The sequence below is a fragment of the Cricetulus griseus genome, chromosome 4 (genome assembly GCF_003668045.3).
Source record: "Cricetulus griseus strain 17A/GY chromosome 4, alternate assembly CriGri-PICRH-1.0, whole genome shotgun sequence".
In the NCBI taxonomy this organism is placed as follows: Eukaryota; Metazoa; Chordata; class Mammalia; order Rodentia; family Cricetidae; genus Cricetulus; species Cricetulus griseus.
Window position 1 is genome coordinate 3,986,941 of NC_048597.1, and position 21,943 is coordinate 4,008,883.

General features: G+C 49.1%; 1 protein-coding gene across 7 annotated transcripts in view; it reads right to left on the bottom strand.

Moving 5' to 3' along the window:
- Dop1b (DOP1 leucine zipper like protein B) overlaps positions 1–21,943 on the bottom strand; it is an 89,537-nt gene that overhangs the window by 4,724 nt on the left and 62,870 nt on the right. For 4 of the 7 annotated variants that reach the window (XM_027415635.2, XM_027415632.2, XM_027415633.2 and 1 more), the window contains 7 exons: positions 20,526–20,670; positions 6,975–7,063; positions 6,357–6,466; positions 6,108–6,254; positions 5,431–5,492; positions 3,878–4,006; positions 326–462 (listed from right to left, as the gene is read on the bottom strand). In XM_027415635.2, the coding sequence (XP_027271436.1) occupies positions 326–462; positions 3,878–4,006; positions 5,431–5,492; positions 6,108–6,254; positions 6,357–6,466; positions 6,975–7,063; positions 20,526–20,670 (819 nt within the window). Of the gene's footprint in view, positions 1–325; positions 463–3,877; positions 4,007–5,430; positions 5,493–6,107; positions 6,255–6,356; positions 6,467–6,974; positions 7,064–14,446; positions 14,614–20,525; positions 20,671–21,943 lie in introns of those variants that run through there. The other 3 variants (XR_003485329.1, XM_027415634.2, XM_027415636.2) reach the window with 3 other exon arrangements.

A 21,943-nucleotide genomic window follows, 5' to 3' on the forward strand; every position in this document is an offset into this window, starting at 1 on the left:
CAAAGCCAAAACAAACAAACAAACAAAAGAAATAAACCAAACCAAAGAAAACAAAAACAAAAACCTAGCAGATGGAGCCCAGGTTAAAGCCCAGCAAGCACGGAGGCCCTGGATCACCCCAAAGCAACAAGAGGATAACTAGCAGATTACTATCAGACTGTGCATAGGTCCAGCTGGGAGGCGGCAGATGAAACATTCTCCATTTAGCTGGGAGATAACTATGTGCTATCCACACGATTACAAATAACCTTTAGATAAACTGAGATGTCCACAGAGTGGCATAATGCATGACAACGCTTGCCTAAGACTGACGAGGTCTACTCACCAGTTCGGAGACCATGATTGGCCACAGTGAGGTCAGATGCTGGGGAGATATTCTTAGCAGCAGAACTCTGAAAAAAAGAAACATCTGAGCAGCGACTGTGGATGTCTGTCCGACTCTGAGGTTGTCTGTCAGGCGCTCTGAGGAAAGAGATTTTAGAGAAGTCACACAAATATGCAGGCTGGGGTTTCTTGTTAGCTAAAAAAGAAAAAGAAGGGCGTGGTGATGCACGCCTTTAATCCCAGCACTCGGGAGGGAGACAGGCAGATCTCTGTGAGTTCGAGGCCAGCCTAGTCTACAAAGCTAGTTCCAGGACAGCCAGAGCTGCACAGAGAAACCCTGTCTTCAAAAACAAACAAATTAAAAAAAAAAAAGAAAGAGAGAAAAAGAAAACTGTAACCACTTTGACATTTTGATGACAACCCAATAAAAGAGATGAGTCCTACGTGGACATGCATGCATACACCTTCAATCTCTGGCAAAGGCAGGCTTGCCACAGTGCGAGCTCAGCCTGCTCTACATAACAAGCTCTATGCTAGCCAGGGCTACAGTGACTTCTACTCCCTGTCTGTAAAAGAAGAATTAAAAACAGGAAGGGCAGGTGGAGGATGTGACTTCGTTTGTGCAGGGTTGGCCTGGAATGCACGGAGCCCTGGGTTTTTCCCCAGCACCACATAAACTGGGCGTGGCGGCACACACCTGCCATCCACAGAGTTTGAAGCCAGCCTAGAGGGTATGAGATGACTGGGACAGAGGGGGAGGCAGAGAATATGTGTTTGTGCGGTCCTGCTACAGAGTTAGCCCAGGTTAGCCTCCAATGCCTCCAGCCTGCCTCGGCCTTCCGAGGACAGGATGTGTCACCATGCCTGACACTTCCATCTGTCCTCTTGACAACTGCCATGTGATACGTTATTCAGCCACAGTCCTCATGCACCTCACCTCAATCTCAGGCAGCCAGAAGGACAGCATACTGTAGCCTTTACCGCGCACTTTCCCATGTCCCCATCATTGTAACAACCCAGTCACTCTGAGCCAGGTGTGTGCTCAGCTCTGTACACAGTGGTGTCCTTCAGCATGAGAGCCAGGCCTGCCTCTCTCAGGGACAGTGGTCACTCATGATGAAGAGGCTGAGTTCCATGGCCAGGAGAGACTGGGTGATTCCTGCAGCTCCCCCTTGGACGGACAGTTAAGGAGCTGCCTGTGTGTAGCCTTACAGCAACCTCTGACTGACAGCTTTAACTGGAACATGGTTCCTCCACATTCCCTGTCATGTACACCATGTTAAGTCATAAGATATGAAACTTCGTATCAGCTCCCCACAAAAACTTCCAAAAGTCTGACTTTTCCTTTTTTTGGGGATTGGATATCATGTGTTGACAGAAGTTTCTGTCCCGCCAGGTCCTGCAGCTGTTTAGTCCCAAATGAACACACAGAGGCTTATATTAATAATAAACTCTTTGGCCGGTGGCTCAGGCTTCTTATTGGCTAGTTCTCTTGATTATTATTTTGGAGGGAGGTTTGAGACAAGGTTTCTCTGTGGCTTTGGAGGCTGTCCCGGAACTCGCTGGAACTCACAGAGATCTGCCTGCCTCTGCCTCCTGGGTGCCGGAAATGAAGGTGTGCACCACCACCACCTGGCTTCTCTCTTAATTATTAACCCATTTCTATTAATCTATGTATGTCCACGTGGTCTTGGCTTACTGGAGAACGCCTGGACATCTATCTTCCTGGTAGCTACATGGCATCTCCTTGACTCTGCCTACTACCTTTCTCTATCTCTGTATGGATTTCCCACTTAGCTAAATCTTGCCTGTCTTCTGGACAAAGCAGCTTTATTCATCAACCAATAGGAGAAATGTCTATTCATAGTCTACAGAAGAACACCTCCCCATCAGATTCCTCTGGAGATTTATTCCAAAGTGGCTCCTCCCTCTCCCTAGCTCTCAACAACCCTCTCATTGCATGCCCCATCTCTCATTTTTCACTCCATTAAAAAGATGTTATTATTAATATTAACTCTGTCTATGTGCATATATGCATGAGTGTAGGTGCCCAACGAGGCCAGAGCTGGAGTTACAGGCAGGTGTCAGCTGCCTCACTCCTAGGTGCTGGGAGCCGAACTCAGTTCTGTAGAAGAGGAGACTCCTCTCTTGGGTGCCAAGCCCTCTCTCTAGCTACCACACTGTAACTTTACCTTTACACACACAGTACACACGTGGATACATGTGCGATGTGTACGTAAGGGTTATGCTGTCACACTGCCCAGCTCTCATCCCTGAAGGGGTTAAACTCTCCCACTTCTACAACTGAATTTAGGTTTCGTACCCTTACACTCAGGAAACACATGAGGGGCCTAAATCAGCTTCACAGTGTCTCAAAGACAAACCCAGCAGCCTCTTCAAAGCCCAACCAAGCTTGTACAAATGTGTCCAAAAATGATAAGACTAAACCTCAGCCAATTAGAAACCTATTAAGGTGCCGGGCAGTGGTGGCGGCGCACAAACACCTTCCATCTGCTTTCAATCCCAGCACTCGGGAGGCAGAGGCAGGAGGATCTCTGTGAGTTCAAGGCCAGCCTGGTCTAAAAGAGCTAGTTTCAGGACAGCCTCCAAAGCCACGGAGAAACCCTGTCTTGAACCTCCTCTCCCCCTAAAAAGAAACCTACTAACGTAACTGCTGCTTGCTTGACCAATCAAGGCTAAGATGACCTAATGGCTCCTGAAACTCCTCTTAATGATGCTTGGAAGGAGGCCATGCATTCCTCTCAGGGTTTGCACAGGTGAGCAACCACACATGCATGTGGTATAATGAACACTTTTGCTAATTGCATATGCAGATGGTGGTCTTTTGTGGGACTTCTCCAGGACCCTAACAATCCCCCCTCAGTGGGATGACTTCTCTTATATTTTTGGTTGTGAGCCTAGCCTTTAATGGCTGAGCCATCTCTTCAGCCCGGCATGACTTCTCACAAGTTCTGTTTTCCAGAACTCTGCTCACCCCTGCTTGACAAAGGCTGCTGTGTGCTTTTATTAACTTTTTTTGGAGACAATATAATGAAGTTATCGTTTACTGTATAACGCAGGCATGTACATACTCATTATGTGTGACCCCACCACAGTGATACAATATGGGAGCTATTCTGTTTCATAAATAGGAACCTGTGGTTAGAAGGTTACTGACTGCCTAAGCAAAGCCCAGCTTCTACACACCCTTGTAACTCTTCAGCCCTCTGGGCCACACCTACATGTCACAGAGGACAGGAAGAGGAGTCCTCAGACTAAAAGGACTGGGGTACAGCACACACCTCCCCACTTACACATGGAGCCTTTAAGGTGACTAGGCCCACGTGAGTGAGTTTGATACCAGTACGAAGGGATCAGTTTGGTCCCTTTTGTGTTCGTCCTCAGAACAGGTGTGGCAAGTAGCCCAGCTTCAGCCCTGGACTTTTCAGCTCCAAAACTGCGAGCAAAGACATTTCTGTTCACCACGAAATACCCAGCATTGGGTCTTCTGCTGAAGAAGCCTGGAGCAGCCCAGGACGGGCGGGGGTCTTACCTTGTATCAGAGGAAGGTAGAGGTGGTACTGGTCAAGCTCGCCACTGAAGACAGCAAAAGCCTGTCGCTTCAGCAGCATGGCCTTCTGATCAACACTGGAGAACAGCTTCAGGGAGCTGCTCTGCATGTCTGCAACAAACACATCGCAGGCAACTTGTGTGAGAACCATTCAACCTGTGACACTCCCTCCTCCCTTCACAAAGTCCGGATCACCTTTGAGAACATGCAGAAATCACTCCTGCACACATTTAAAAGAACAAAGCAAAACACCTATCTCAGGTGGGAACAGTGGTTCATGTCTATAACCAAACACCTATTTCTGGTAGAATGGTAGTTCACATCTATAATCTTATCACCTGAGAGGCTGACACAGGAGGACTGTCAAGAGTTTGAGGCTAGAGCCCGGGTGGCGGTAGGGGTGGTGGGATGATTCTGGAGGCAGAGGCAGGAGGGTCTCTGTGAGTTGAAGGCCAGCCTGGTTTCTAGGATAGCCAGGGCTACACAGAAAAAGAACCTGTCTTCAAAAACCAAAAACCAAAACCAAAGCCAAAACAAATTTGAGCCAGCCTGGGCTACAAAATGATGAGTTCCAGGAAGTCGAGGCCATTGATCCAGACCCTTTCTCAAGAAAACAAAAATGAGGATGCCACTAAATGTAAACACCCCCCCGCCCACACACACACACACACTCCAGTAAAGAAACCAAAATAGCTGCCCTGTGGGTGAAAGGGGAAAGTTTATTCTAAACTGCCAAGGCTGTGCTCCTGGGAGAGCAAGCAGAAGCGAGGGAGGAAAGATTTCCAGGGTTAAATGGCAATGGGAAGAAGACTTGTGGGGTGGGAGCTTGGGGGGAGACAGAGGCCAGTGCTGACCCTGACAACAGGCACTACAGCTGTGTGTCAGTGGAAGAGCTACACACTCCTCTTGCCAGAGATGGTTAGAATGATTCCCTCTTTAGCAAGCAGGAACTTCCTTCAAGCCCCCGAGAGAATGGGGGCTTTGTCTAAAGGCTAGACCCTAGAAAAAGGAATTTCTTGGGGTCCAGACATAATATCAGGGAGCCAGGAAAGGCCTGGGGTGGACACGGTAATGTTGGCCTGCAACACTGGCACTTGGAGGCCAAGGAAGGTGGATTGAGAGTGTGAAGCCAGCCCAGGCTACAGAGTGAGTGAGACCCACCTGAAAACTCAGAGATCTGTCTAATGAACTATGGCTGGCTAAGACCTTCAACAACAGGTGTCTAGCTATGGGCTTTCACTGTGAGACAAAGGCAGTCAAGGCCTGCCAACAGACTGGGCAACTCACTTAGTCCTCATACACCCCATCAGCTGTCACACAGCACCACAGGAGTTCCCGTGCAGCGGCATGGTGGCACACGCCTTTAATCCCAGCACTCAGGAGGCAGAGCCACACAGATCTCTTTGAGTTAAGGACAAAGTTCCAAAACAGTCAGGGTTACATAGAGAGACTCCTGTCTCAAAAAAACTTTGACATGGTAAAAGCTGATTATGAGGGTACCAGTCCTGAAGTGTGACAATTAATTTGAAACTTACTCATTAAATCCTTAAACATTGTTTTCTCATGAGTCAGAAGATGGTCAATAATGGACTTCCAGCTAGAGATGAAAAAAAGCAAAACTGGTTAAATATGCAATTAATGACAATGTGGTTAAAAGCATCAAGAAAATAACACGCCCTTCTAAGCGCTATGAAAGCCATTCTGTGGGGCTGCAGAGACGGCTCAGCTGTACTGCATGCACTGTCAAAGTGCAGGGACCCAGGCGCGAACCCCAGCCTGGATGGAGAAGCCAGGCCTCGGCAATGTGGGGAAGGAGACGGGAGCACTGGACTCATTAGCCGGTAGCCTTGCCCTGAGCCCTTGCCATTGTCAGTGAGAGACCCTGTCTGAGAACAAAGTGGAGAATGACTGAGGAGGACACCTGAAGTGAACCTCTAGCCTCCACCTGCCCTGTGCGCGCGCGCACACACACACACACACACACACACACACTCATGTAACTACACTCACCCACAAGTGAAGACGGATTTTTCTTTGGGCCACCAGCTCACAAAAAACAACCTGGAGACTTATTATTAATTGTAAAAGCTCAGGCCTTAGCTTAGGCTTGTTTCTAACTAGCTCTTATAACTTAAATTAATCGGTGTCGTTACTCCTGAGTGCTAGGATTGAAGGCCCGTGCCTCCACCCTGTGGGGAAGAGCATTCCTTACTGAGCACAAGAAGTGTCCATCTGGAAGAAAGCAGGGTCCAGAAACAGCTCCAGCACTTCCTTCTTCCAGGCCCGTTTGGTATAGGCATAGCCGCTCAGGGAGCTCAGCAGCTGGGCACCGGCTCGGAAGCTGGGAGCATTGTATGCACTGAGGGGAGAGAAGGGCCGAGGTCAAAGACTGTCCAGGAAAACTGCTCCATCTATGTCTCAGAGGACACGCTTCTATATGGGGATGGAACGACACTGTTACCTGTGGTTGCGCAGGTAAGGAAACACGTAATACAGCAAACGGGAGATCAATGGCACGGCCTTCTCTTTCTCATCACTTCGATAAACCATGTCCAGGAGAGAAGCCAGAACCTAAAAGAATGAGGCTGTTAAGAGAACAGACTTCTGAAGTGGCAATCAAAAGCACTATGCTACAACCTGACATCTATTCTAATTTAATCTAGAATGTCCTCCAAAGACCTACGGGTTGGAGACTTGGCTGCCCGCCTATGGCACCACTGAGAGGCTGAAACTTTAGGAGGTGGGGCCTAGCTGGAGGACAGGGGTCACTGGCAGCATACCCATGCCTCCGAGTGCTCCCACCATGAGGCTATTCCTCACTCACCACAGCCCAGAGCAACCCAGCCAACTGACTGGACTGAAGCCTCTAACACTTTGAGCTAAACAAACTTTTCCTTCCTTTAAAATGAGTTTCTCGAGTATTTTTTGTTGTAGGAACAGAAAGCTGGCTGACATAGGTCTGGACTCCAGAATTCACACAGAATGCAGCACACCTGGTATCCAGAATGAATACATGCCTTCAAAATGGCTCAAGACAGCAAGCATTTACACAAGGGACCACAAGTCAGTACATACTTACCTCTGCCAAGAGAGAGAGTGCTTGCACACTGTAAACAGAGGGAGCAGAAGCTGACACCATTGCGGAAGCCACAGCAGCATCTGTGTCTGCTGACAGAAAGAGGCGTTTGTTTAGCTCTGAGGGCTGAGGTGGCTTCCTTCCCCAAAGCACTTTCACTCTGACTGCAGATACTAACTCCAGTATTTGATAATACTCAATTTCGTTCATGAAGAAATGTCTCAGTTAGGTGCCTATTTATTGCTGTGAGAAAGATCATGACCAAAAGCAAATTGGGAAGGAAAAGTTCCTTTCAGCTAACAGGTGTCACCCTTCACAAAGGGAAGTCAGGGCAGGAACTTGAGGCAGGAGCCCAGGCAGAGACTAAGGAGGGGAGCTGCTGACTGGCTTGCTCCCCATGGCTTCCTCAGCTTGCTCTCCTATACAGTTTAAGATCACAGGCCAGGGATGGCATGGCCCCATTATTCTGGGCTCCTACACCAATCACTAATCAAGACTATGTCCTGCAGACTTGCCTACAGGCATCGGATGGAGGCATTTCTCAACTGAGGGTCCTCTTCCCAGATGACTCTAGCTTGTGTCAAGTCATAACCCTAACCAGGACAGAGAATGTAGGTATTTGGATCAAATACACCTGCACCAATCACGGCCTCTGAGCCCTTTTGGGTGACCAGTTAGCACTCTGGTCTCGATGCCCAGAGTCCAGCTTCTGACACTGTTTGGCTTTGCCCCCAGTCTACCTATGTCCTTGTCATGGCACTGAAAACCCTTGGTCCCAGCTCTGAGCACACTCAACCTTCTCCTGAGTTCCCACAGAGGCTTTGCCCCCATGGGATCAGTGTCTTGGCTGTTTAGGAGCTGTTGTGGGACACACTTCTCCATCTCCTGTCGGCCAAAAAATGTCCATTGTGATATTTTGGGGTGCAAACCTCAGCTTGATCCCAGGAGCTTGAATCTCCCATTGTCTTTTAGATGCCTCCGATGGTTACCTCCGATGCCTGGCCTTGGTGGGGAATGGTTCCTAGTTTGTGTAACAATAGGTCTAGGCCCCTGGGTGGACGCACTCCCATCATAGGGCTTGTGGAACATGCCTATAAACTAGTGAGCGACTAGCGAGAGCCCTAGTAGAATATCAGAGGGCTTGTATATGAGCCTAGGGACTGGCGGGAGGCTGGTGAGGGTGCGCAGTTCTAAGACTGGCTCTGGGATTAAGGAAATATTTGGTATCAGCTTTATATATGATAATAGATGTCTTTATATATGATAATAGATGTCTTTATATATGATAATAGATGTCTTTATATATGATAATAGATGTCTTTATATATGATAATAGATGTCTTTATATATGATAATAGATGCCTTTTGCTATCACCCCCACTGTTGGAAAGCTATTTAAGAGGATGCTTGAATAAACTGTGGACTCTTATCTCCAGCATGGCCTGGGAACCCTCCTGAGATGACAAGAAGCTAGGCTCTCCTGATCCACACTCCCCCACTTAGGGATGGACCCGGGCTGTGCGGTGGTTCTGACTGCAGCCCCAAAGACATCAGTCCAGAACAGATGGCCTCTGTAGTATGGGACTGATACAGGCCGGACCACAGCAATCTCCACACAAAATCCTGCCTCTCCTCCATCTGGCAAATGCCCTCCACTCTCCTGCCTCTCTCTCCCTCAGAAGAACCCGCCTAGGAGGGGGAAATGCTGGCTGAGCCCATTGAACTTAGGTGTGATTGTGGTTTGTCCCCTCTAGAATTACCATACGGGCGTGAAATTCCAATCTGAATTTACTGAAGACAGCAAATACAGATGTATAGGGAGCCGTCCCTGCATTCTCCATTACAATGATGGTGCCTACAGGCACTGAATGTAAATTATTTCGCAGGCGCTGGGTAATTTCCATTTCTTTGATCTCTGCCTATCCCGTGGCTCATATGGCCTGAGGAGCTAAAGCCATTCATAGGGTGACACGTCCCAGGCGGCTGCTGCCAGCCTTTATTAGGGGACAGGACATCTGGTGCCGAAACCCGGGAACTTATTAACATCACCGGCACTGCGGAGACCCCTCTAACGGGGTGGATTCAGAACTGCAGGGTGATAAATTTGGAGAGGTATGTCTTTTCTGGACTTTGGCTTGGGAATGTTACTATTTTGGGAGGTTAGTGTAGAGGCTTCTGTGCTTTTACTAGGAGCTATTTTGACCTTTCTCACTGTTGTAGCAATCTTAAAGAAGTCCAGAATTACATGTCAGAAACCGAATGTAGTGAGAGATGGGGCGCGCCCAACAATAAAATAAGGAAAAAGGACCTCCCGGGATGTCTAGTGACAAGGGAGTATGTATAAAAAGAGAAACAGCAACAAATAAGGAAAAAGGACCTCCCGGGATGTCTAATGACAAGGGAGTGAGTAATTTGTTAGATGATTCTGTAAATAAGTTTAAAGCTTTAAATCTTGATAGCTCTGATGACTCTAAAAGCTCAAGAGATAAAGTTTTAGAGGAAACAGCTCAGCTAGATGAAAAAGAAACAAAAAAGGAGGGAGAGAAAATAGGGGATAACCGGTCACACCCCGGTAAATTTAAGAGACCTGTTAATCCAGCGGGTGTACTTCCATCAACACCCCCATTATTTGGTACCGACTCCTTCTTACCATTAGAGGAGCGGAGAAAATTACAGATGGCTTTCCCAGTCTTTGATAGGGGAAAAGGCCATGCATGTTATTCAACACTTCTTGGAGGCCTGGAATGCCTGTGGCTTTAAAGCCTCATAAACATTGACGCTCAGGGCCATACTACGGCCAAGCGTCACACCTCAGAACCTGAAAGGCCAAAGGAAATGGTAAAATGGTAAAAGATATCTTAACTGGTCTTTGGAGAGGCCCGGATCCTATTCTCATAAGATCCAGGGGAGCTATGTGTTTTTCCACAGGATGAAGAGAATTCCCTGTGGATCCCGAAAAGACTCACACAAAGAGCCCCTTCGGACCTTCAAAAGTCAGAACTCCACCCTCTCCCCGGGAGTTGAGAGCCGCTATTATTATCCAGATTAACTCCTGTCCTTGACGGAGAGATTGTCATCGCTTAAGGGGTGGGGGTGGGATTGTTTGGTGCAGCCGTTTGCTGCGGATTGGTGTTACTTCTCTGGCTGGTCTGTAAGCTCAAGGCTTAAACTAAGAGAGACAAGATGGTTATCGCCCAAGCGCTTGTAGTTTTAAAACAAGGGGCTTCCACTGATATTTGGCTAACTATGCTTAAGCAATAGGCCGCCGGCCAGACAGCTCTTGCACACCCGGAGCCTAGGCTCATTGCACAGGGTAGAGTGTCTGGTTTGAGCAGCCCATGAGGGATGTTGAGCAAGGCATCGCACAGAGAGTTGCCCAGTATGCAGGCTTCTCTGGGAGGCATGTTGTCCTGCATAAGGGTTGCCTGCCCGAGTCTCCCTTTCCCAGAAAAACGGCAGAGGACAGGTCGAGAGCGCTTCGGGTCAAGCTAACAGCCTGATGGCGACTCTTGTACACAGTCTTAATGTTTGATTGGGAAGGTACAACCTCTGCCTCTATCCCTCAACATATGGGTGACCTATTTGCTTGTAAAAATATAAAGCCTTATCATTAATTAATAAAAAAAGGGGGATCTGTAGGGAGCCGTCCCTGCATTCTCCATTACAATGATGGTGCCTGCAGGCACTGAATGTAAATTATTTCGCAGGCGCTGGGTAATTTCCATTTCTTTGATCTCTGCCTATCCCGTGGCTCATATGGCCTGAGGAGCTGAAGCCATTCATAGGGTGACACGTCCCAGGCAGCGCTGCCAGCCTTTATTAGGGGACGGGATTCTTGGCTCGGGGTCTCCACTCTGGTAAGCTTATGCTCTCCTCTCTCAAGACGCATTAAAGCCTTCCTGCAGAAGGATCCGAATGTCCTGTGTGATTCTTGCCGGCGAGAATATAGCACGGGACATAGATGTTAAAAGCAACCTTTTAAAATAAAAGTGTATGGATTTTGGTTGATAAACAATGATGTTTGTTATCTGGGTCAGTTGGGATTGGGTAGAGTGACTCAGCTAAATATCCCTCCACACACCCCATTCCGTTCCCATGTGTTACTTTCTATGAAGCTCAATAAATACAGAGCATCCCTCTCTTTAACAGACACACAGACACACAACAGCCAGACAGACACAGGGAGAGTCACAAGACAGCATTCGGGCAGGCACACACTCACACACACAAAAGACAGACACAGGGAGCATGGAGCAAAATTCAAAGCCGGAATTGCTCTTGCTTAAATGACTTCAAGAGGAAGTGCTGTCATGTCTCTCTGTAAAGTGTAGAGTTAATCACTAATGTGTCTGATTCATACAGGAGACCTCCCTGCCCAATTTATATGCTGTTCTTAGGTAACTTTGCTGTATAACAGCTCTCTTGAATGCATCCTTCCTGCCCGAGTAAAACCCTGTCCTTTGACTGACATCCCTCCCTCCCTTATACCGTCTCCTGGCCAACCTTTAACAGTACATATGAGTACTGAGTTCACACCATTTCCACGGTCCCTCTGTGATGTCTCCTTAATGGAGGCTGGCACAGAAGGTCAAAACTGGTGAAAAAAACAGGCAATCACTGTCCATGGCATGCACAGTCCCATCTGCTACCTCTTTAAGGAAACGGCTATACCGAAGGCTCAGTGAACAAGGGGGCAGAGGAGGTGGAAAGACAGGACAAGAACACCTGCTTCCAGGGAGTGTCTAAGAGACGTGATGAAGGGACCAGCTCCCCATTTCGGCAGCCATGACAGTAACACGTGCTTGCCTGACCTTGTCTTGGTCACTAGGTCAGATGCCTGCCTTGTGGGCAAGGAACCAATCAGAAGTTAGCTGGTGGCACTATGCTTTACGGTTCTGGGTTTGCTTTATGGACAAGTGCACAGCAATGACGGGCAGAGCATAGCAACCACCCTGGGAGGGCCTATGGGCCATAACAACCAGTTGACCAATCAACACAGGGCAAGCCCTCCAAGCCTGGAGGCACACCAATCATGAGCCTGTACCCCTAGACACGCCCCTTATGCTGCCCTATAAGATCTTGGTCCTGTGGCTTCTCGGGGCCTTTTCCCAGCCATCCGCCATGTTGGGTGGATGAAAGGCCTGAGCTAACATGGAGTTAGCTTGTTAAATAACTGCAATAAAACCTCTTGCTGTTGCATCAAGCTTTTACCTCCACTTGGTGACTGTGGTCGCTGCAGTCCTGGGCCGACATCCTGAGGGCCTGAGCCTCTGGGGGTCTTTCAATGACAGGGAGGGTGCACCCACAAAACCTCAACAATACGGCTGCCTGAATAAAACCTGCACAGTTACACCATGGACATGATAATCAGAGTGGGTGTCTGGGCCCATAAAGATGGTTCTGCTTCATCTTGCCTCAAGGTCAGAGAGTTCAAAACTGTCCTTAGTAAATCATAAGACCTAAAGGTCTACGGCTTGGCTACTGCAGAACGTCTTATCTAAATAAGAACAGACTTGGGCTCAGGTGTGTTTACTCTTGACTCTCAAGGCCAGATAACAGGTGTGGTTTCCAAATGCTTAGAGGATTAAGGGAAGAAAGTGTTTGCTCCTTATACATGATAATAAGAAGTTTTCTGCCATGTCCCCCTTTTTGGTTGGGGTATTTAAGAATGTTGAAGAATAAACTTGGGGCATTCAGTATTCACTGGAATGCCCTCCCAACTCTATCCTGTGTCTCTATTTTTATTTTATTTTTTTGGTTTTTCGAGACAGGGTTTCTCTCTGTGGCTTTGGAGGTTGTCCTGGAACTCATTCTGTAGACCAGGCTGGTCTCAAACTCACAGAGATCTGCCTGCCTCTGCCTCCCAAGTTCTGGGATTAAAGATGTGTGCCACTAATAACCATCTTAGGGTCTTTACCTGCCCTTTCTTAATCCATACTCCCCCTCTCAGGTACTAACAGGGCAAGTCAGCTGGATCTGACTGAAGGCCCACAAAACTGGGTTCTCAGAACAGGGGAGATTTCTCAAGGCCTTGCCCCTAGATGAAGAACTACAGGCAAACTAAGAACAGAGAGGGGAGAATCAGTCTTCTCCAGGACAAGCCACCCACTAGGTTATCCGATCCCAAGTGCTCAGCCCAAAACAAATGCACAGAAGCAACAACCAAGTAGGAGTAGGGTGTATATAGAACAGCAATTATAGAAGGGGTCAACAGGCAATGGTGGCTTTTTTTTTGTTTTTTCGAGTCAGGGTTTCTCTGGCTTTGGAGGCTGTCCTAGAACTCACTCTGTAGACCAGGCTGGTCTTGAACTCACAGAGATCCTCCTGCCTCTGCCTCCTGAGTGCTGGGATTAAAGGTGTAAGCCACCACCACCCAGCTCAGGCAATGGTGGCCTTTAATCCCGGCACTCAGGATGCAGAGGCAGGTGGATCTCTGTGAGTCTGAGGCCAATATGGACTACAGAATGAGTTCCTGGACAGCCAGGACTGTTTCACAGAGAAACCCTGTTTCAAAAAACAAAAAGAGGATGAGGAGGAGAAGGAAGAAGAGATCATGAGCTTGACAGGGAGAGAGGGGTGGGAATAAATGATCTACACGCAGTACTTATAAGCAGAATTCTCAAAAAGTGCAAGCCATTACATTTTACAGAGATGCCTTTTTATGAGAGACAGAATTAGCTCCCATGAGAACAGCAGGTTGTTCAACAACAAGGCTAAACTGGGCTGGGCAACTGCTCCTGGGTAGATGCTTATCCAGCACATGTGAGGGCTGGTGCTCAACCAGAACTGTCAAAAGAGAAAAGAAAAGAAAAGAAAAGAAAAGAAAAGAAAAGAAAAGAAAAGAAAAGAAAAGGAAAGAAAAGAAAAGGGAAGAAACCAAGGGTGGTGATACTGCCTGTCATCCCAACACTAAGGAGGTGGTGACAGAGGGACTGGGAATTCAAAGCCATGCTCAGCTGCAGAGTAAGTGTGAGGCTAGGTTGGATTATGTGAGACTGCCTCAAACAACAGCAACAAAGTCTCCAAAAGCTAAAGCAAAACACCAAAGCAAGCAAGCAGCCTGGCGCAAACAAGAAGTCAGCAACAAGCAGGCAGCACTTTAGGGTCCTTACTGCTAACTGGTCATGATGTTGAGCGTCGGTCTCTTACCTCTCCCCTGCTTCTTCTCTGCTGACCCCACCCAAAGTCTCCTCTCATCATCTGGACCCTGGCTGGACAGGCTTCAGACTGCCATTGGCCAGATTCCTACCCTACCAACCACCTGGTCGCCACCACTCCTCCTCCCCTTGCGGAATTACACCCAGGCTCTGTCACTGCCTGTCATGGTGTTCTCTCAGCTGGTGACTCATCCTTGAGGGTTATTTCTTTTCTCCTGACACCTCATGTGCAACACTAACTCAGCTCCCCACCCCATTCTTCTCCAAGCCCCAAATCTCAGCCCTCCTTGGCTGCGTTTTCAGACCACCACGTCTAACCTGCAGATCAACAGCTGGTCCTGAGCTCAGATCACTCCTCTCAATTAGCGCTGCTGCCAAGTCAGTACCCTTCCTTGTGCAAAGCCCTCTGCAGTCCTTTCCACAGGGCTTCTGGCTTCTGCTCTTGCACAATGTAGCCGGCCTGACAACAGTCCGAGGGACGTTTTCTGGAAGATGGAGTATGATCATGTGACCGCCCTGACTATGGGGCAGCAGGAGATGGTAGACAGTCCGGCAGCCTTCCATCTCCATCTTCCATCTCATTTCTGAACAAGTTCACCAAGTCACCGCTCTTCACGTTCAGAGCCCGGGAGGCAGACAGACCCCCCTCACAGGCAGACACAAAGGGAGAGGGGCCACGGCTAGGAATAAAGGTGGCGAATTTCCAAGATGGCTGGCTTCTTTTGTTTGCCACTAGCATGCTGCCTGCTGACAGACTGGCCAGTCTACACCACAGCTGCAAACCAATCAACCATCCTGTCTATCTTCAGACTGACCAAGCCCAGGGCAGGGGAGGGAAACTTCAGAGGCTTTTAAACCCCAGGTGAGACTGGACCTTCAGCTTTCTGAGCTCCCTCTACTGTGTCTTTTTCTGTGTGTGTGTGTGCAGTGTGCCTGGCCCCTGGCCTTCCATCAACTGCCCATTCTGTCTGTTGTGCTTGTGAGCTCTCTGCTGCCACCTGCTGTGCATCAGAGTTTTCCTGCTTCTCACATCCTTAGCTGGCAAAGAAAGCAAACCCTATCAAGACCCCCAGACTGTATCAGTGGCGCTGAGAGATGGCTCAGCTGCTAAAGCACCGGCTGCTCTGGCAATGGGCCCACCAATCCCGAGCACACACATGGAAACTCACAACCATGTATAACTACACTTCTAGGGAACCAATGCGCTCTCTTGCTTCTGTGGGCACTTGGGCACACATGTGGTTCACAGACACACATGCAGACAAAACACCCATAACACATAACACATAAACACCCATAACACATAACACACAAACACCCATAACACATAACACACAAACACCCATAACACATAACACACAAACACCCATAACACATAGCACACAAACACCCATAACACATAGCACACAAACACCCATAACACATAGCACACAAACACCCATAACACATAACACACAAACACCCATAACACATAACACACAAACACCCATAACACATAGCACACAAACACCCATAACACATAACACACAAACACCCATAACACATAACACACAAACACCCATAACACATAACACACAAACACCCATAACACATAACACACAAACACCCATAACACATAACACACAAACACCCATAACACATAGCACACAAACACCCATAACACATAGCACACAAACACCCATAACACATAACACTAAAACACCCATCACACATAACACATAAACACCCATAACACATAACAAACAAACAAACAAATGCTGGTCTTCCAGTACAGCTGTCTCAACCTAATACAAGGGTGCCCTTGAGAACCTAGACATCTGCAGCAGCTCACACATCAACTGGAGGATGGTCTCACTGCAGAGTGTCATCTCACACACTCATCACAGTCTCAGGGCAGAGTGTCATCTCACACACTCATCACAGTCTCAGGGCAGAGTGTCATCTCACACACACATCACAGTCTCAGGCTAGAGTGCTTTCTGTGGCCAGCACAGACACTACCAAAACAAATGAAACAAATGCAGCTGGAATCCCAACTGTTGTTGATGTGTGACATTTGCTAAGTAAGGCTTACGGAGAAGCCGGAAGTGGCTCCCAGCACTGTCATCGGGTGGGGCCTAGTTACTGCACAGCAGACAGGCAACGACAGTGCAACAGAACGTAAAGGGCTGCAGTGGGCACACAGCTGGTCGGTGGCAACACCCAAAGAAACAGTGAATACATGGTGGGGTGGGGTGGGATGGGGCGGAGCGCTCTCTCTCTCTGCAACCACAGTCCTTACCACAGCACCATCTGGGAAAGACAAGTCACTAAAGCAGCAGATGAAGGGGCTAGAAGGGAGCTCAGTCAACAAGGGCTTGTCGTGCAACCATGAGGCCTGAGTTTGACCTCCAGCTCCATGAGGAAAGCTGGGCATGGTGGCTGGCTCATGCCTCCCCAGGGCTGGGGAGGTAGAGACAGGTGGGTCTCAGATGCTCAGGGGCTGGCCAAGCAGCCCAATCAGCAAGCTCAGGCTTCAGGGAGAATACCTGCCTCAAAAAAAAAAAAGGCAGGGGACCACTCTGAGGAACAATAACTGAGGACGACCTCCTGCCACATCCACACACCCCCAGATCACACCACCACCCCCAGATCACACCCCCAGATCACATCGCCCCCAGATCACATCACCAGATCACATCACCACCCCCAGATCACATCACCACCCCCAGATCACACCCCCACCCCCACCACCCCCAGATCACACCCCCACCACCACCACATCACACCCAGATCATCACCCCCCAGATCACATCACCAGATCACACCACCCCCCCAGATCACATCACCACCCCCAGTCACCACACATCACCACCCCAGATCACACCCCCAGATCACACCCCCAGATCACAGATCACATCACCACCCCCAGATCACATCGCCAGAGATCACACCACCACCCCCAGATCACACCACCCCCCCCAGATCACATCACCAGCACCCACCACCATCCACCACTTTACCACGCCCACCCACTAACCATCACCCCCCCACCACCCCCACCACACACTAGCACAGTCACCCCAGGTACGGCATTGTCATTATGGGACAAAGCATTACTGTTGCTCAGCTATGCTGCAGCTGAGGCAGGACTAACGGGCTGAGCTTCCGGTCTGTCCCTGCTGTTCTGGGACAGAACTCCTGCTTGGGTGGCAAGGCATGCCATGTGGCTCCACTCCTTTCAAACAAAGACTTGTGTTTTTAATCGCATGTAAAGCATGTGTGAATGCGGGCTTGTGAGTGCAGTGCCCAGCTCGTCAGGAGAGGGTATCAGATGCCCTGGAACCGAGTCAGGTGGAAGCTGGGAAACAAAATGCAGGGCCCTTGCAAGAGCAGGGAGAACTCCCAGCTTCGGGTACCCTCTCTCGACACAGGCTCCAGTACTCTGAATCCTCCAGACCATGTGACCCACCAAGAGCCACCCAGAATCCGCAGAGAACTTGACTCCACTTAAGCACTGGGCCTGGATGTGCCCGGAGCCGGATACTGATCAAGACTTGTGACTTGTGAGATTTTCACTTGTGTTGTGGTTTCTGACACGCCATGATTCGCCTCTGTGTCCTGGGCTCTCCGTACCCAGCTCTGCAGACACCAGCCTGCACGTCCCAGAACGGTTCTCAGTGCTGAGTGTCCCTCAGGGCTTTTTGGGATGACCTGAATGCCCCTGTGAGGAGTTTAGAGGATGAAGAAGATATCCAACTAAGCTATCCTGAGGTGAGGACTTCTGGTGGGATGAGGGTGACATCATCTTACTTCAGAACTGTGCCAGCAGGAGGGTGCCACCAAATGTGACCCCTATAGGCTGTGCTCCCAGAACCATAAGCCCAAATCAAACTCCCTTCCTCGTAACGGCTACTGGCAACAGAAAATGGACCAGCACATTTTCTGGGAAAGACCAACCGCACAATACAACTCAGGGACAGACATCCCCCTGCCCCTCAGCTGCAGTGGGCAATGCCCTAAGATCTGCAAGGAACAGACAGCATCTCCTGCGGGGCTCTTGAGCTCCGCCCTGGAGAGCTCTGGTTAAGGCAGCATCAACAACATATCTCAGCCTTTGGCCAGCATCAAGTGAGCACACGGCCGCGGATCTCCTCAGCCTAGGAATGAGCTGGGGCGACACTGGGAGACGCACACACACCTGGCTGACTGCTGGGCCTTCTTTCCACACGCCCCCACTCCTCACAAAGGAAAACCTCATGTTCTTTCACCAGGGCGGACGTTACTCTGGGGACTGCCATCTGGGGTCAGAAGAAGCTGACTATAGCAGCCAATGTCCCACACATCCCGAGACTATCTGAAGTAACCGGACACAGACAAGGGCTTTGCTCAGCCATCACCAGGGAAGCTTCCTCTTGCAGCAGAAGGGAACTAAAGAGGAGACCCACAACTGGACCATGTGACCGTAGAGCACTCGGTCCTAAAGGGTGATGTCTTCAGCAAACCCCTCCATGCAGGGCTCAGGGCTGAACGTGAAAGAGGAGGGGAGGCAGAGGTGGAGAAGACTGGGAGAGCCAAGGCGGTGGATGACTTCCAGGAAACAGTGTCTTCCAGACACAACAGGACTGACACACACATGAACTCACAGACTGTGGCAGCACAGGGCCTGCACGGGTCCAAGCCAGATGGGGCCTCAGTGCCGAGAGGAGGAAGTGGACACAATTTCCCACCCCTAACCAAGAGGCCTTTCCAGTTGACATCAGCTCACATAAAGTTGGTTTTCCCGAGGGCAGTCTCCCTGGGCATATTAACCACACTTAAGGGAGCCCCACACCCTTAGCAGGTGGGCAACACAAAGTGAACTTAATGGTATTTCTGTCTCACATGGCTTTGTCTGAGCTTTCCCCACCCGTCAGCCTTCTGCTCATATATTATTGTTTTCTGACAATTTTGTGGTTTTTTGTTTGTTTTTTTGTTTTTGTTTTTGTTTTTTGAGACAGATATAGCTTTGGAGCTTATCCTGGCACTCGCTCTGGAGACCAGGTTGGCCTCGAACTCACAGAGATCCACCTGCCTCTGCCTCCCGAGTGATGGGATTAAAGGCGTGCGCCACCAACACCTGGCTAATTTTGTGTTTTTACGGTTTTTGGTTTTGTGTATCTGTACATGCTCGTGCTCATTTCTTGTGCTTTTCTTTTTTATCCTGTTTTCTTGTTTGTTTGCCTGTTTGTTTTCTAAAGAGAGAGACAGAGAGAGAGAGATCATGGAGTTGGTTGGGGTGGGGAGGATCTGGAATGAGTTGAGGGAGGGGAAACCATGACCAGAATATATTATCTGAGAAATTATTTTCAACTATATATATATGTTTGTGTGTGTGTGTGTGTGTCTATATGCATAAATATGTATACACACACATAAAACAGGCATGAACAGGTGCAGTCACTTAGCCCACAAGCGCATGTGTGCAGGAATGGGCGGGGTAGGCACCAGGGCCCATGCACGGGCTAAGGAGACAGTGTGCGTTCTTATGTGCTTACATGGGGTTTTCACTTTCCAACGCCTCCTGAAGCTCAACCCAGAGCAGCCGATGGGAAACACCTGGCGATTACAGCCTGATGCTCTCATTTATGTCAACACTGTGAGGTAATCACAATCAGGTTAACTGAATAACTCCCATTCCCACACAGACCCTGTGCTCTCCCCTTTGTGAACATGAAGGTGACTGAATGAACACCATCAGAACAGGTCGAAAGAGTGACACATGGTGAGCAATGCCGTGGGGAAGAGGGAGCATGAGGCAGGCTCCAGAGAAAAGGCAGAGGGCCTTTTACTTCAGGGGCACTCTGCTCCCTGGCTTGCTCTTGGACACGAATCTGTGCCTCCTACAGCAAACGTTTACATCTAGTTTACAAGACACGTCTACACTTGTAGGATGTCAGAACATAGCTATAGAACCCCATCTGGTGGAAGGAGGAGCTGGGTGCTGTCCTCGGTGTGCCCTGACTCTGGATGTGGTTTCTGCCTCGCTTTCATGCTCTCCCAGATCTAATCTACAGCACATGCCGGGCAATTGTGTTTAAATTTTTCTGTCCCGAGAAAGTTCTGGAAAGGGCTGCTCTGTCAATATTTAGTATGTGCTTACTGGCATTTATTTACATGTTTTCCTGCACTCAAGCAGCCTTCCTTGGATCACTGCTTTTCTGGTCACATCCATGTATAACAGGACACTGAAACTGAAATAAGGCTGTCTACAGCATCAGACTGTAGTCCGCCCCAATCTTTTGGGTCCTCAGACCCAGGTCTCTCTGCTACAGAACTGCATAGGTCAGTGAAAGTCGAAAGAACACTTTTTTCTTAAAAACAAAATCTCACACCCCCGGCTGCGGCAAGCATTTCTTCCCTACCCTCCTCCACATACCGTGCTCATCGTCTTCAGCGTCAGACTCTTCCAGAGAGACCTGAGGCTGGGCTCTCACCTCCAGGTTTCTGCTGAGCCAGCTGGTTTGTTCCAAGGAGGAGCCAGCAATGGTCCCTATCGCTTCCAGGATTTTCTGAGTGATTTCCTGGAGAGCCAGCAGAAGCAAAATGGGACATAGTGAAGGCAAAGGAAAGTTCAGGTCCAACAGAACAACAGGACACAGGCTACCATCGTGAGCCACTGCGGCACCATTAACTTCCAAGAGGCCAACAGTGAAAGGTGAGAAGCAACTGCGATGACAGATTTTAAAAACAGGCTCTCTAGGTAAGAGATATCAAATACAAACAACATAGACATTATTGAGACTTTGTAGCTTTTTCTACCAAGGGTTTGGTGCACTCACAGCTCGTGTGCCTCTGACTGCCACACTTCCCGTCTTCACTCAGCACATGGGGCTAATGGGGGTTGTTCTCTACAAGCTGCAGGCATGAGATACAGAGCTCAGAAGTCAGAGGACTGACGGGAAGGCTACACATGCACCCTTTACTAAGCTCCTGCACTAGCCCTACCATACTAGGCCAAAAGGGGACATGCTGAAGCCCTCCTCACTGGCATGGTTTGATGCTCCCCCTGCCTTAATCCCCATGCAGAAGCAAGGCAACATTGACCAACCAATTGCCTTCTGCTACTGCCTTGCCTCCCCTTGTCCTTCTGACAAGGAGAGCCTCTGGGGCTGTTTCAGCCTTCGGTTTTGTTTTCCTCAGTCTTTTACTGACTGCAGAACCAGCATCCTCGGCTGAGCAAACTGGAACCTTTACTCTAGTTGATGGGATGACTGCACCTGCCTTATTCTAGAGCCACAATAAAGCCAGCCAAGGTCCTCGCAAACTGCGCCGTATGCAGCAGCACACGCTTGGCATCCCAACACTTGGCAGACAGGGGGGCAATATCTTTATAAATCACACAGTGTACAGCAGTGCACGCTTGGCATCCCAACACTTGGCAGACGGGGAGAAGTACTGAGCTGGTGCTACACAGTCAGACTCTTATCTCAAGCGAAGATGTCTTTAAGATAAACTGCTGTAGTTTTGCATGAGAAATACATCTTTCAATAATATAAGAAAAAAACAAAATTAAGTAAATAAAGTTAGCCAGGTTGGGCAGGAGTGACCAGCCGTTTACAATTATCAGAGTCTGGCCAGGTTCTGGGCAAGAGCACTGTGCAAACATGAGGACCCGAGTTCGAATCTCTGGTACCCACATACCGGGTTGAAAGCAGTGCCTGTGACCCCAGTGCTGTGGGAGACAGAGATAGGATTGCTGGCTTTGCTGGAGGCCAGTCTAGCTCCAGGTTCAGGGAGAGGCCCTATCTCAAGGGAGTAAGGCAGGGAGTAGCAGAGGAAGGTAGCAAATGTCCT